At 39.1% G+C, this 12,747-nt stretch overlaps 1 protein-coding gene across 2 annotated transcripts in view; it reads right to left on the minus strand.

Moving 5' to 3' along the window:
- Positions 1-12,747, minus strand: part of sugt1 (SGT1 homolog, MIS12 kinetochore complex assembly cochaperone) — a 146,380-nt gene that overhangs the window by 97,605 nt on the left and 36,028 nt on the right. For both annotated transcript variants that reach the window (XM_041198953.1, XM_041198954.1), the window contains 2 exons: positions 2,169-2,222; positions 840-871 (listed from right to left, as the gene is read on the minus strand). In XM_041198953.1, the coding sequence (XP_041054887.1) occupies positions 840-871; positions 2,169-2,222 (86 nt within the window). The remainder of the gene's footprint in view (positions 1-839; positions 872-2,168; positions 2,223-12,747) is intronic.

A 12,747-nucleotide genomic window follows, 5' to 3' on the forward strand; every position in this document is an offset into this window, starting at 1 on the left:
TAAATAATGCACAGTGCAGAATCTACCTTACTAATTTTGGGAGTTTCCAGTTCTGATACATCTTGATTTACATCCTCCGCAGCCAGTTTCCAAGACTTTGAGAAAAAAGAGACTTATTCATGCTTGGGCTCCTCTGCTCCCTCTCCCCTGCTATCCCCCTTTGGTCTGCTGAGCCCCGTGTGGACACGGCTCTGCTGCTCTACTTCCCCCACCCACCCCCCACCAACCATTCAGAGCCTATCAAACCCCAGCCCCATTGCTCTCGCCCCTCCAACGGCCCTGCCGAATCCCGTGGCTTCACCAACTGGCCAGCAGCATTCCAGTGGGACGAATGGCTGCTCCCAAAGTCTGCTCCTGGCATCATTAATTGCAGAGATTTTCTGAGCTTTTTGAGACTCTCTTCCTGACTTTGGCTACATTGGAAGCAGTGGCGACCAAAAGGAAGCGGAGGTTGGAATTCCATTATTCAAATCTGAATTTCACCAAATGGTCGAAATTTCTTATCCCTGTAACTTTGTTTTTCTCACTTCACAGATGCTACCTGACCCTACATATTACCAGCATTTTGTTTCCACTTTAGATTTCCATCATCCGCAGTATTTTGTTTTTGTAAATTATGTAGACATGAGTAAACAGGGAAAAATCTGAATTCACACAGAAACACTGCAACATCTGAGACATAACGGAATTCCAACAAAGATTGTATGGATGAATCTAAGTTAGCAAAGAGCTGAGAATTTAAGTGTGCAAAAAAAATCAGTTTGTCTTTTTCAAATACTTGATTTGTAGAAAATTTATTTGTGGAAATAAATATCCCTGTTAAACTATTCCAAGTGTACCTCTTCATCATTTCCATCTTGCTGGCCTGTTGCTGAAATAAAAGTAAGAATATTTGTTAGACACCAAATAATCAACTCCTCTTTGTACCATAACTTTGCATTCATATCTAGCACCAGAGTTTTGGCATTTCACAACTCCCAACTTTCTATAAAATTTAGATAATTTAGAATAATTACATTAACACCAAGTTAATTAGTAATAAAGTTGTAGAAATCCATAAAGAAAAAGCATTTTTTGTTTTATTTCTTGTAATTTTACTGGAAAACAACATTAACTATAAGACAATACCAAATACTTGAAATGTTGCATTTGGAACAGCATCAATAAACAAACAGTCATGCTATAGCAAGTAAAAAATTCATATCATCCCTCATATCTGGATATCTTAACCAACAATACTTCAATATTAAGTTTGCACAGCTAAATATGAGAAATACATAATTCTATTATCTGGAGGAGTTAAATAAAGAGAGTTTGAAATGATGTGCTGCAAAGCTGATCAGCAAACTAATTTTCTGCACTTCATTTTTCCTTCAATTTCCAACCTCCGGCTCTTGAATTTTGATCACTTTTGTTAACACAGACATATTCATTTGTTTAGTCACCAAAAGACTTGCTGGCTTGAGAAAAATGTTTTTCCACATATGTGATGAGTATTCCAATAAACTGCCACATTATCTTAAAATGTTACAGAGAGAGATAGCTGCATTACTATTTTTAAACTGAACCAAGAGACCCTGGAGACTAGTGCTTTATGAAGCACTTGTCGCTACCTTGATATCATGGCATTCCAATCCAGTATCATGAATGATTAATGCTCTACACAGCACATTATCACCACTTGGACCACTGGAGATCCAAGCGGTCAATGATTATAAGTATTAAAAACACAGGACACAGCTACAAGCAACAGCTGCAACACACTAGCAGCACATGGCCTTTTATAACATTTAGGGTGAGGAAAGCGTTCAGCAAAAGTAAATTAATTACTATTTTTATAAATTAACTAAAGTACTTCAATTAACCAATGGCGGATACCAACAGTGACTGAGCCCCAAACCACATGGATTACTTTTTACAGCCAATATAGATTCTGTTACTGTGCTAATAAACTCATACCTTTTTGAGGCGACATAAAACATCTGTGGAATGGCGTCAGAGTAACTGATCGAATATACTGTACCATATCAGTCATCTTAATAACAAAACTTTGCTCAAAAAAGTATACCACTACAATAACTTGACACTTTTAGACATTTAGATGAAATAACAAATGGATAATTCTAAATGCTATTCTTGATTAGAACTGACAAGTAAATTAAACTTACAATCCAGGTTTTCCTTGCAAGTTTTGATCCAAGTGTTAAAGTTAGCATTTTCATCTGCAAAATGGAAGTGAGATTAGTATAACTCTCCTAAACATGAACTGAACATTTCAGGGAATGTCACATAAAAAACGTAAAACTTGAAACAACACTTCTTGAATTAAAACCCAAAGACAGCAGAATGAACAAAGGATTTTTAATTCCAACATCTCTCGGAGCTTATGAATTTTGGAAGTCTTAATTTAGTCCCAAAATTGCAAAGTCCACAGGACTAAAATTATTCATATGTACCCAAAGAGGCAGCACAAATTTGAAATTCTGAGTTCATACCGGTGTCACTTTGTGCACCGTTAAATCAAAAGAACCACTTTCTGAATTTACTTCTTTAAATATGATATTTACTGACCTCTGTGAAATCCTCTCACTGACATTTTATTTCTCTCGTCTTTCATCATATCGCACTCAAACTTTAGCTATTTTTCCACTGTTCTTTTAATTTGGATTCCAGAAGCTTGGTATGTGAGTCAGTGCCTGATTTTCATGCTGCAAAATCCATTTACCATGGCTTGGCAGTCGGATTTTTCATGTGGCTCTACAGCCATCCTACCATATTATAGGAAACTGATTTAACAATATAAATTAGGAAATCTGACACATGCCCAATAAAGTTGGAGAAAAAGGAGGCAGAAGAACAACATGCATTGTATAGTATCTTTAAACAAAGAAAACGCTCCAAGGCACATCACTGAGAAGCAACTACAAAGTCAAGGAATAAAAGATTAGAAGAGTGACCAAGAGCTGGGGTTTTAGGAGAACAAAGGATTAGAAACAGAAGAGAATACAGAGAGTTGGCCTCTTTGTCCAATGGCAGGTGAAGGGAAGGCAGAATTGCAGGTAAGCCGAGGCTGAAGTTAGTGGAATAAAGTGGAGAAACCGTGGTGGAATGAATTGCTGAGAGGGGTTTTGGCAGCACAGTACAGCAAGAAGGACCAATGGAGGGACTTAAAGACAAAGTTAAAGATTTTAAACCTGCGATAAAGGGGATGGAGGGATTTTCTTATGAGGAGAGATTGAGCCAGTTGGGCCTGTACTCATTGGAGTTTAGAAGAATGAAAAGCGACCTTATTGAAACATAAGATTCTTATGGGGCTTGATGGGGTAGATGCTGAGAGGTTGTTTCCCCTTGTGGGAGTATCTAAGGCCAGAGGCCATAATCTCAGAGTAAAGGGGCCCACACTTAAAACAGAGATGAGGAGGAATTCCTTCACTCAGAGGGTAGTCAATCTGCAGAATTATTTACCGCAGAGGGCTGTAGAGGTTGGGTCGTTAGGTATACTCAAGGCTGGGATTGATAGATTTTTTAATCAGTAAGGGAATCAAGGGTTATGGGGAAAAGGCAGGAAAGTTGAGCTGAGGATTATCAGATCAGCCATGATTTCATTGAATGGCAGAGCAGACTCGATGGGCCGAATGGCTGACTTCTGCTCCCATGTCTAATGGGAGGAACTGTAAGTTAGCAAAGATGTGGTATGGGCACTATAGGACAAAATACATGCAAAGTTTTGCAACAACTTAAAGTTTATAGGGGCTTCAGGGCAGAAGTCAGCCAAGAAAGCTGTAGTGAGCCCAAAGATGACAAATACAGAAATAAGGGTTTCAATAGAGAATGAGCCTGAACAAGGTGAAGAAAGACCATTTTCCTGAGGTAAATTATTTGGTCTGTAATGGAAACAATGTGATCTGAAGCTCAGTTTAGTGGCAAATGAGACTCTGCAATTAAAAAAAGGCCAGTTTAGCCTGAGACACAGGTTGGAGAAGGGATGGAGTTTATGGTAAAGGTCAAAATTTATTGTGAGGTGGAGGAAATCTGGACCTTTCCAAAATCAAAACTCAGACAAGCGGTATGACTGTACAGAAACTTGACGAGGAGTTGACAGGTGATATATGGAGACAGGTGGCAACAGCATACATGTGGAAGCTCACCGCATGGCAGTGGATGGTTCCACCAAAGTCAAACAGCAGAAGCTGGCTACAGAAGAATCTTTAGGAAGTACTAGAGGTTACTACGTAAGGTAGGAGTGTCACCATTGTTAGAGATGTTATGGCTCTGTTCAGATAGGCAAGAATGAAACTGTGCAAGCACAGTCCCACAGAAGGGGACAACAGAAGCACTGGAGGATTACATGATCCACTGTTACAAAGAACAGAAGAGGGTGAATCTATCAAAAGCATATGCCATTCATGACTTGGTATAAGACTATTTTGATACTGTGCAAAAGAGCAACACAGGAGTGCCGGAAATAATTAGTATTGAGAGGGACGGCATGGAGTTGGGAGGCACTGACACATTATAGAACCCTGTAAAGAGAAGAGAGATTGGAAGTAGAGTGGTAATTGGAGAGAATGGAAAGGTCGAGAGTGGGTTTTTGTGGTAAAGTATTAACAGCAGCACTGCAGGGCAAAGATGCTACCAAAGCACAAGATGGACCTCATGGATAAGAAGAACTTAGAGAAGGTGGAAATCACTGGGGCAAAATCTGCACAGAAATTGAAGTTTTCTGGAGTCAGTTGCCTCAGGGAAATTAAACGGGGGATCCCAGCACAATTTACTGCACAGATAGGTTTCATCTTGGTTACAAAGGAAATCCATAAATCTTTCCCACTTGATATCCAAGGCGAGGGTGAAAGAGCCAGAGGAAACAACTGGTTGACTGTAGAGAAAAAAGACCTAAAAATTCGACGGTCTCTGCATCCAGGTCTGGGATTTTTCCCCAAGGGCCTATTTTTGTGCTTTATCCTTCCTGCTGGTCTCACTCTGTTCCCGCTCTCAATGCCTTTCAGCTACAAAGACCCTGAGTTCCAAAATTCTCTCCCTAAACCTCTCCACCTCTTTTCCCCTTTAAGGAACTCTTAAAACTTACCACACCTGTCCTAATATCATCTTATATGGTTCAGTGTAAAATTTTGTTTGCTAACATTCTTTTCAAGTGCACTGGAATGTTTTACGACATTAAAGTCGTGATATAAATGCAAGTTGTTGTTAGAGCGGGTGAGGAAGTAAAAACGATACCCAATGTATGCAAAGAACAATTCTTCTGGGGATCAGGAAGCTAAAATTTGATGTGTCCAGAATTCATGTTAAACTCCAGAGAATGCAGGTGGCTAGTGAGGAAGCAGCAAATGGATTAACCATGTTTTCATTTAATTAATGTGACTGAGGCAAAGGATTAGCAACAGCAAATGTTACACCTCTGTACAGGAAAGAGAAAAGGGTAAGTCAACCAACTACTGACCAGGAATCTTTCTAGAGATTAGATTAGAGACAAAACAAATGCAGAATTAGGAGGAAATGGACTGATTAGCAAGAGGCCATGGATTGTTAAGGGTTAGTCATGTTTGATTAACTTGATAGGATTTTTTTTTGACAGAATTAAGTATTGATGCAGGGTGGGGTGGTGGAATGGTAGAGAAGTGCTGCGATTCTTATGGGATTTATAGAAAGGATTTGACTAATTACCTTTTAAGAAATTGATTGATAAAATGAGGATCCAATCGAAATTGACGTACGGATAGATGGCAGAAAGTAAAGGTGGTAGCAAATGGGTGTTCCTCTGACTGGCAGGGTGCTACAGGGATTGGTGTGAGGATAACTTTATTTGTCCAAATAAAAAGGTGATAGGTAGCAAAAGTTATCTGCTAATATCATACTAGTAGAAGCAATGATCCAACAATAGTACAGGAGATTTTTAAAAAACCTTGGCAGACAGATTGTGCAGGCTACGTCGAGGCATTTAAATTTGGAAATAAGCTAAGGCTCCTTACTGTTCTAAAATTTCTGTTTATATAAAAGGGAACAAAATAAATTAAAGCTTGGAAAACATATCTGAGTAACAGTGGAATGTTGGGATATTTGGCCAGTATAAGTGGGATTGAAGTCGAAAGTATCCTGATACTTCATGCATAATGATGCATAAATTTAAAACGTTAAAAATGTTCCTACTTGAAACAGTGATAAAAGAAAGGAGTCTAAGAGACTAAGAGGATGCTAAGGTGCACAGAAATTAAATTAGACAGGTTTGGTGAGAAGGAGACAAAGACTTGCATTTATATAGCACCTTTCACAACCTCAGGAAGTCACAAAGCACTTTATAATCAATGAAGTACTTTGAAATGTAGTCAGTCGTAACGTTGGAAATATTTGCACGCAGCTATCTCCCACAAATAGGATTGAGATAATCACCCAGGTAATCTGTTTTTGTAATGTTGATTGAAGGATAAATTATTGGCCAGGATACTGCCAACACTCCACTGACCTTCTTCTAAGCAGTGCCTTGGAATCTTGCCACCTTGGTGAGCTGATGAGACCACTCCAACAGTGCAGCATTCCCTCAGTACTGCATAGGAGTGCTAGCTTAGATTTTTGTGTTAAGTATCTGGAGTGGGACTTGAACTCACAACCTTCTGACTCAGATAGCAGCATTAACAACTGAGTCACGACTGTTGCTGAGTAGAATGCGAGGGAATGAATGGATTTCATTCATCCTTGCTTTTTTCCTTAAATTTTTCTGCATTATGGCTGCAATTCACCTCATTGTTATTCCTGTTATAATGGCATAATTTACAAACTTACAGATATGATTTCCACCTCCAAGTCCTTTGATCAGTTCTTCAGTACCCTGCTTATAACCTCTTTTCAACATGAAAAGTTCTCATTTATGACTGAACCCTGTCTGTTGGATGCTGCAGCCTAAAGGTAATGAATGTGGTTAAGGGAGTAACTCACCAAAGTATATCTGAAGTATTAAATGGCACAGTTAAGGTGAGTAATACCATTGCATTTTTACCAATAACAAAGCTTTATAAAACTCCAAGCATATAGGAACTGCATCTTATGATCTATATAGTCAGTTTCTTTAAAAAAAGATTAAACATGTCCTCTTTTTCCTAGATTCATGGTGTCTGCCAAGTTATATTTTTATCCAATTACATTGGTTACCTATATGAAGTATTAAAGTTCAAGCTTACGGTTATGCCTCAATCCTGCTTAAATATTGCCGGGACTGGTGAATTTTAGCCATGAGGAAAAACTGGATAGGCTGAGGTTGTTTTCTTTGGAACAGAGGAGGCTGAGGGAGATTTAATGGGAGTGTATTAAATTATGAGGGGCCTCAATAGAGTGGATAGGAAAAAGCTATTTCCTCACATTTGTCTCTATTTATTTAGCAGGACTGGGAATTCACTGGCAACATTAAGCCACTACATAAAAATTCAGGCCAGAGACTCTCAGGTACAGGATTAGATTGTCAACTCTGAAACATCTACAGTACAATGAGACACATGAATCGCAGAGTAGTAGATGGGAGTGAATCATTTTCTTTTACCTGCAGTGTAATGCACATGTATAGGAGCTGACAGACAACATCTTATATTTAAATAGCACTCAATGTAATAAAATGTCACAAGATGCTTCACCAGAGTCTTATGGAGCAAAATTTCAGACCAGGAGATTAGGCTCAATGATTGGCTTGGTCAAAGAGGCTGTTTAAAGGAGCATCTTAAATGAGGAAAGAGGTAATGAGGCAGAGTTTGAGAGAATGCAGCTGAAGGCACAGCCACCAGTGGTTAAAGTGATTAAAATTGGGGATGCTAAGGTGGACAGAATTAGAGGAGTGCAGATATTGGAGGGTTGTAGGGCTGAAGGAGATTACAGAGATTGGAGCCAGTTCCAACTTCTACCATCCTGTGTGTGTAGAAGTGTTTCTTAATTTTGAAAGGATTTTGGACAATTGTTAGGTTTTAGACTGCTCCCCTATTCCTAGACTCCCTGAGCAGTGAAACTGGCTTCTTCTATCTGCCCTATCAGTTTCCATTATTTTCTTGAAACTTTGATTAACTCACACCTTAACCTTCTAAATTCCAGGAATCTTCATCTAAACTGTCCCATCAAAACACTGCCAAGCCAAATACAGCAGGAGGTTAGAAACAGCATAAACCTCCCCCTTCACTATTTCATCAGACACTCCCAGGGCAGTTACAAAATGAAGTTAAGAGATTAAAGCTCCCTCTCCTCCTCCATCCAGTTGCACAGGTGAACAGAGGGACAGGGGCAGAGGTGGAGAGACAATAACAGTGGGAGGAATGGATAATAATGGGAAAAGAGTACCAGAGAGAAAGAGGAAGAGGTTGGGATGGAGAACATCAATTAGACTTAAAGGCTGATGTCTCCAGGACCAGATGGACTGCATCCTCTGGTCTTAAAACAAGTGGCTGCAGAGATAGTAGATGCATTAGCTATAATCTTCCAAAATTCCTTAGGTTATGGAAGGGTGGATTGGAAAATAGCTAATGTAACACCTTTATTCAAAAAAGGATGGATACAGAAAGCAGAAGACTACAGGCCAGATAGACTAACATCTGTCAAATAAAAATTGCTAGAATCTATTATAGCAGGATACTTAGAAAATCATAATGTGATCAGGCAGAGTCAACATGTGTCTGTGAAAGGGAAATCATGTTTAACTAATCCGTTATGAATTTTTTTGAGGAAGTAACAAGCAAGGTGAGTAAAGTGGAACCTGTAGATGCGGTATAATTGGATTTCCAAAAGGCATTTGATAAGGTGCCACATCAAAGGTTAAGATGGTGTTGGGGGTAACATATTAGCATGGATAAAGGGCCGATTAGCTAAAAGGAAGTAGAGAGTAGGGAAAAATGTGTATTTTTCAGGTTGGTAAGCTGGAACTAGTGAAGTCCACAAGGATCAGTGCTGCGGCCTCAACCATTTACAACCTACATCAATGACTTGGATGAAGAGACCGAAGGTACGGTTGCCAAATTGGCTAACGGCACCTGGATAAGTAGGAAAGCAAGTTGTCTTGAGAGTCTGCAAATGCATATAGGCAGGTTTGTTGAGTGGACAAAAAATTGGCAGATGGGAGTATAGTGTGAACTTGTCCACTTTGGCTGGAAGAATAAAAAAGCAGTATACTATTTAAATGGAGAAAGATCACAAACCTCAGTGGTACAGGGGAATCTGGGAGTCCTGGTACATGAATCATAAAAAGTATGCAGGTACAGCAAGTGATTATGAAGCCAAATAGAAAGTTGCCGTTTATCGCAAGTGGAATGCAATATAAAAATAGGGATGTTTTACTGCAGCTGTACAGGGCCTTGGTGAGACCACATCTGAATACTGTGATAAAAGCAAAGTACTGCAGATGTTGGAAATCTAAAATAAAAACAGAAAACACTGTTAAAACCTGACAGCATCTGTGGATAGAGAAAGAGTTAACATTTCTAATCCAAAATGACTTCTTTGACTGCGAAGAGTCATATGGGACTCAAAATGTTAACTGTGCTTCTCTCCACAAATGCTGCCAGGCTTGCAGAGTTTTTCCCAGTCTCTGCTGCTTTTATTTCTGGAGTGGTGCATACTGTTTTGGTCTCCTTATTTGGAAAAAGATATAGTTGTGTTAGAAGCAGTGCACAGAAGGTTCACTTGACTCATTCCTGAGATAAAGGACTTATGAAGAAAGATTGAACAGGTTGGGCCAATGCCCATTCGAGTTGAGAAGAATGAGGGGTCATCTTAATGAAATATAAGATTGAGGGATCTTGATAGGGTAGATACAAGGAGGGTGTTTCCACACTTGTGGGGGAGACTAGAATTAGGGGACACAGTTCAAGAATAAGACATCTTTTTAAGATGGAAATGAGAAGAAATGTTTTCTCTCAGAGGGTCGTTAGTATGTGGAATTCTCTTCTCCAGAGAGCAATGGAGGCTGGGTCATTGAGTTATTCAAGGAAGAGTTAGACAGATTTTTGATAGATAAAGGAATCCAGGATTATGGGAAGGCAGATGGGAAATTGGAGCTGAAATCACAACCATATCAGCCATGACCTTAGAATGAGAGAGCAGGCTTGAAGGGCTGAATGGCCAACTCTTGTTCCTTTGTTACTCACCAATTTCTCATGGTGTTGCTCACAATCAGTCAAAGGCATATTATTTTATTAAAACACAAGTGCTACATTAAGATACAGTGGATAAAAACTTTTAGGAAAATGAGTTAAAGATACATGCCATTAATATGCAAACCATCCATGAAAATTAGGGAAAGAAATATACACCGAGTTGCAAACCCTCTTACTCTTCTAAATTCCAGTAGATACAAGCCTAACCTGTCCAGTCTTTCCTCATAAGACACAAGACCCGCCCAGTCCTGGTATTAGTCTAGTAAACCTTCTCTGAACAGCTTTCAACACATTTACATCTTTCTTTAAATGAGGAGGCCAGTATTGTACACAATACTCCAGATGTGGTCTCACCAATGCCCTGGACAATTGAAGCATAACCTCCCTACTTGTGTAATCAATTCCCCTCACAATAAATGATAACATTCTATTAATTGTCCTAATTACCTGCTTAATCTGCATACTAACCTTTTGTGATTTATGCACTAGTACACCTAGATCTCACGGAATCTGAGCTCCGCAATCTCTCACCATTTAGATAATAAGCTTCTTTCTTATTCTCCCTGCCATAATGAATCATTTCGCACTTGCCCACATCATACTCCATTTGCCAACTCTTTGCCCACTCATTTAACCTATGTCACTTTGTAGCCTCCTTACATCCTCTACATAATTTACTTTCCTACCTATCTTTGTGTCATCAGCAAATTTAGCAACAATTCCTTTGGTCCCTTCATACAAGTCATTATATAAATTGTAAAAAGTTGACACCCATTTTTGGAGAGATTTTTCCAAGGTTTCAAAATCAACTTACATGCCAATATCTACGGTAAGCCAAAATAACGGCAGACTAACTAAGCATTCCAGCTATCTTGTGTAGGTCAGCAATTATCGACTTTTCAAAGGCTGATTTTTAAAATATATATGGCTATATCCAATCAAAATTTTAATTAGAAAACATAAACAAGCAGATGTTAAAAACACGTCAGTACAGCACAGGTCGATTTCATCTCACATTAAAACACATCACAAATATTTAAAATTCATTCTTGGGGGAGACGGTGACATAGTGGTGATGTCACTCGATTAGAAATCCAGAGGCCCAGGCTATGCTCTGGAGATGTGTTCAAATTGCACCACGGCTGCTGGTAAATTTTAAATTCAATTAATAAAAAAAAACTGGAATATAAAGTTAGCCTTAGTAATGGTGGCCATGTTAATTACTTGAGAGTGCTATTCTTTTTGGATGTCTCATCTGGGCACCGTTGTCTTAGGAAAGCAGACTATATAAGGGTTGGGATTATTGAACTGGGCTGGGAGGGTATTTTTCATGATGAAATCTGCTCGAAGAATTTTGACAAATGTCATGAACAATGAGAATCATCCTTTGGCACAGTATTACTGTTGAACGCATTCAAGGAGAAGGCTACAACACTCAAATGCAGGACAAATGGGTTCCTGAACTCATCCGTTCCCTTTTCCACAAGAACTTTTCACAGGAATTTGATGTATGGACGAGGATGATATATGTACTCAGGACGGAACTCACTGATTATTTTAATGCATCGGAATAGTTTTAATTACATATTTTAAAGTTAGATCTCTGTGACAGAATAATTTTTTTTCATATTATTTCTTTAGATATAATTTTTTAATGTATAGACAATAAGGTGAAATTGAATTGGATCTTCACTGATTGTTGCAAAAACCCATCTGCTTCACTAGTATCGTTTAGAGAAGGAAATCTGCCATAAAAACAAAAAAACTGCGGATGCTGGAAATCCAAAACAAAAACAGAATTACCTGGAAAAACTCAGCAGGTCTGGCAGCATCGGCGGAGAAGAAAAGAGTTGACGTTTCGAGTCCTCATGACCCTTCGACAGAACTGTTCTGTCGAAGGGTCATGAGGACTCGAAACGTCAACTCTTTTCTTCTCTGCCGATGCTGCCAGACCTGCTGAGTTTTTCCAGGTAATTCTGTTTTTGTTTAGGAAATCTGCCATCCTTACCTGGTCTGGCCTCCAGACCCATAGCAATGTGGTTGACCCTTACTGCCGTCTTTAATGGCCTAACAAGCCACACAGTTCAAGGGCAGTTAGTTAGAGATCAGCAACAAATGCTGGCCTTGTCAGCGACGCCCACATCCCATGGAAGAATAAAAAAAACCTCTGAATTTTCTGCGCCATTAACAATTATAAGAGGCAGCCAAAAGTGGGGACTTTGGACAGCTCATTCCTAGAAGTTTCTTCCCACTTCCAATTGTTTTTCAAGTGCATCACAAATGACACCTTTCCCCACTGTTAAATATAACATGTCTGTTGGTTATGAGGCAGGCGGAATCTGATGTGCAAAACATGATGCAGGTCTGTAATATTTGCAGTGTATATGAGGTTTCCAGGTAATATATACTATATAACATTGCATATACCCGTGTAAATGTTCTACCACATTGAGTCCTGCTAGCTATGTAATACTTACGCTGCATTGTTAAGAGATTCAAAAACCTTACTTTTGCATACATTTCTTCTCTGGAACTTCACTTCCTGTTTTCACACTTCAGTCAACTTTTACATTACAAATTCCTATGTACACATTTATGCTGGAAGCTTGTC

The sequence above is a fragment of the Carcharodon carcharias genome, chromosome 11, assembly GCF_017639515.1.
Source record: "Carcharodon carcharias isolate sCarCar2 chromosome 11, sCarCar2.pri, whole genome shotgun sequence".
Classification (NCBI taxonomy): domain Eukaryota; kingdom Metazoa; phylum Chordata; class Chondrichthyes; order Lamniformes; family Lamnidae; genus Carcharodon; species Carcharodon carcharias.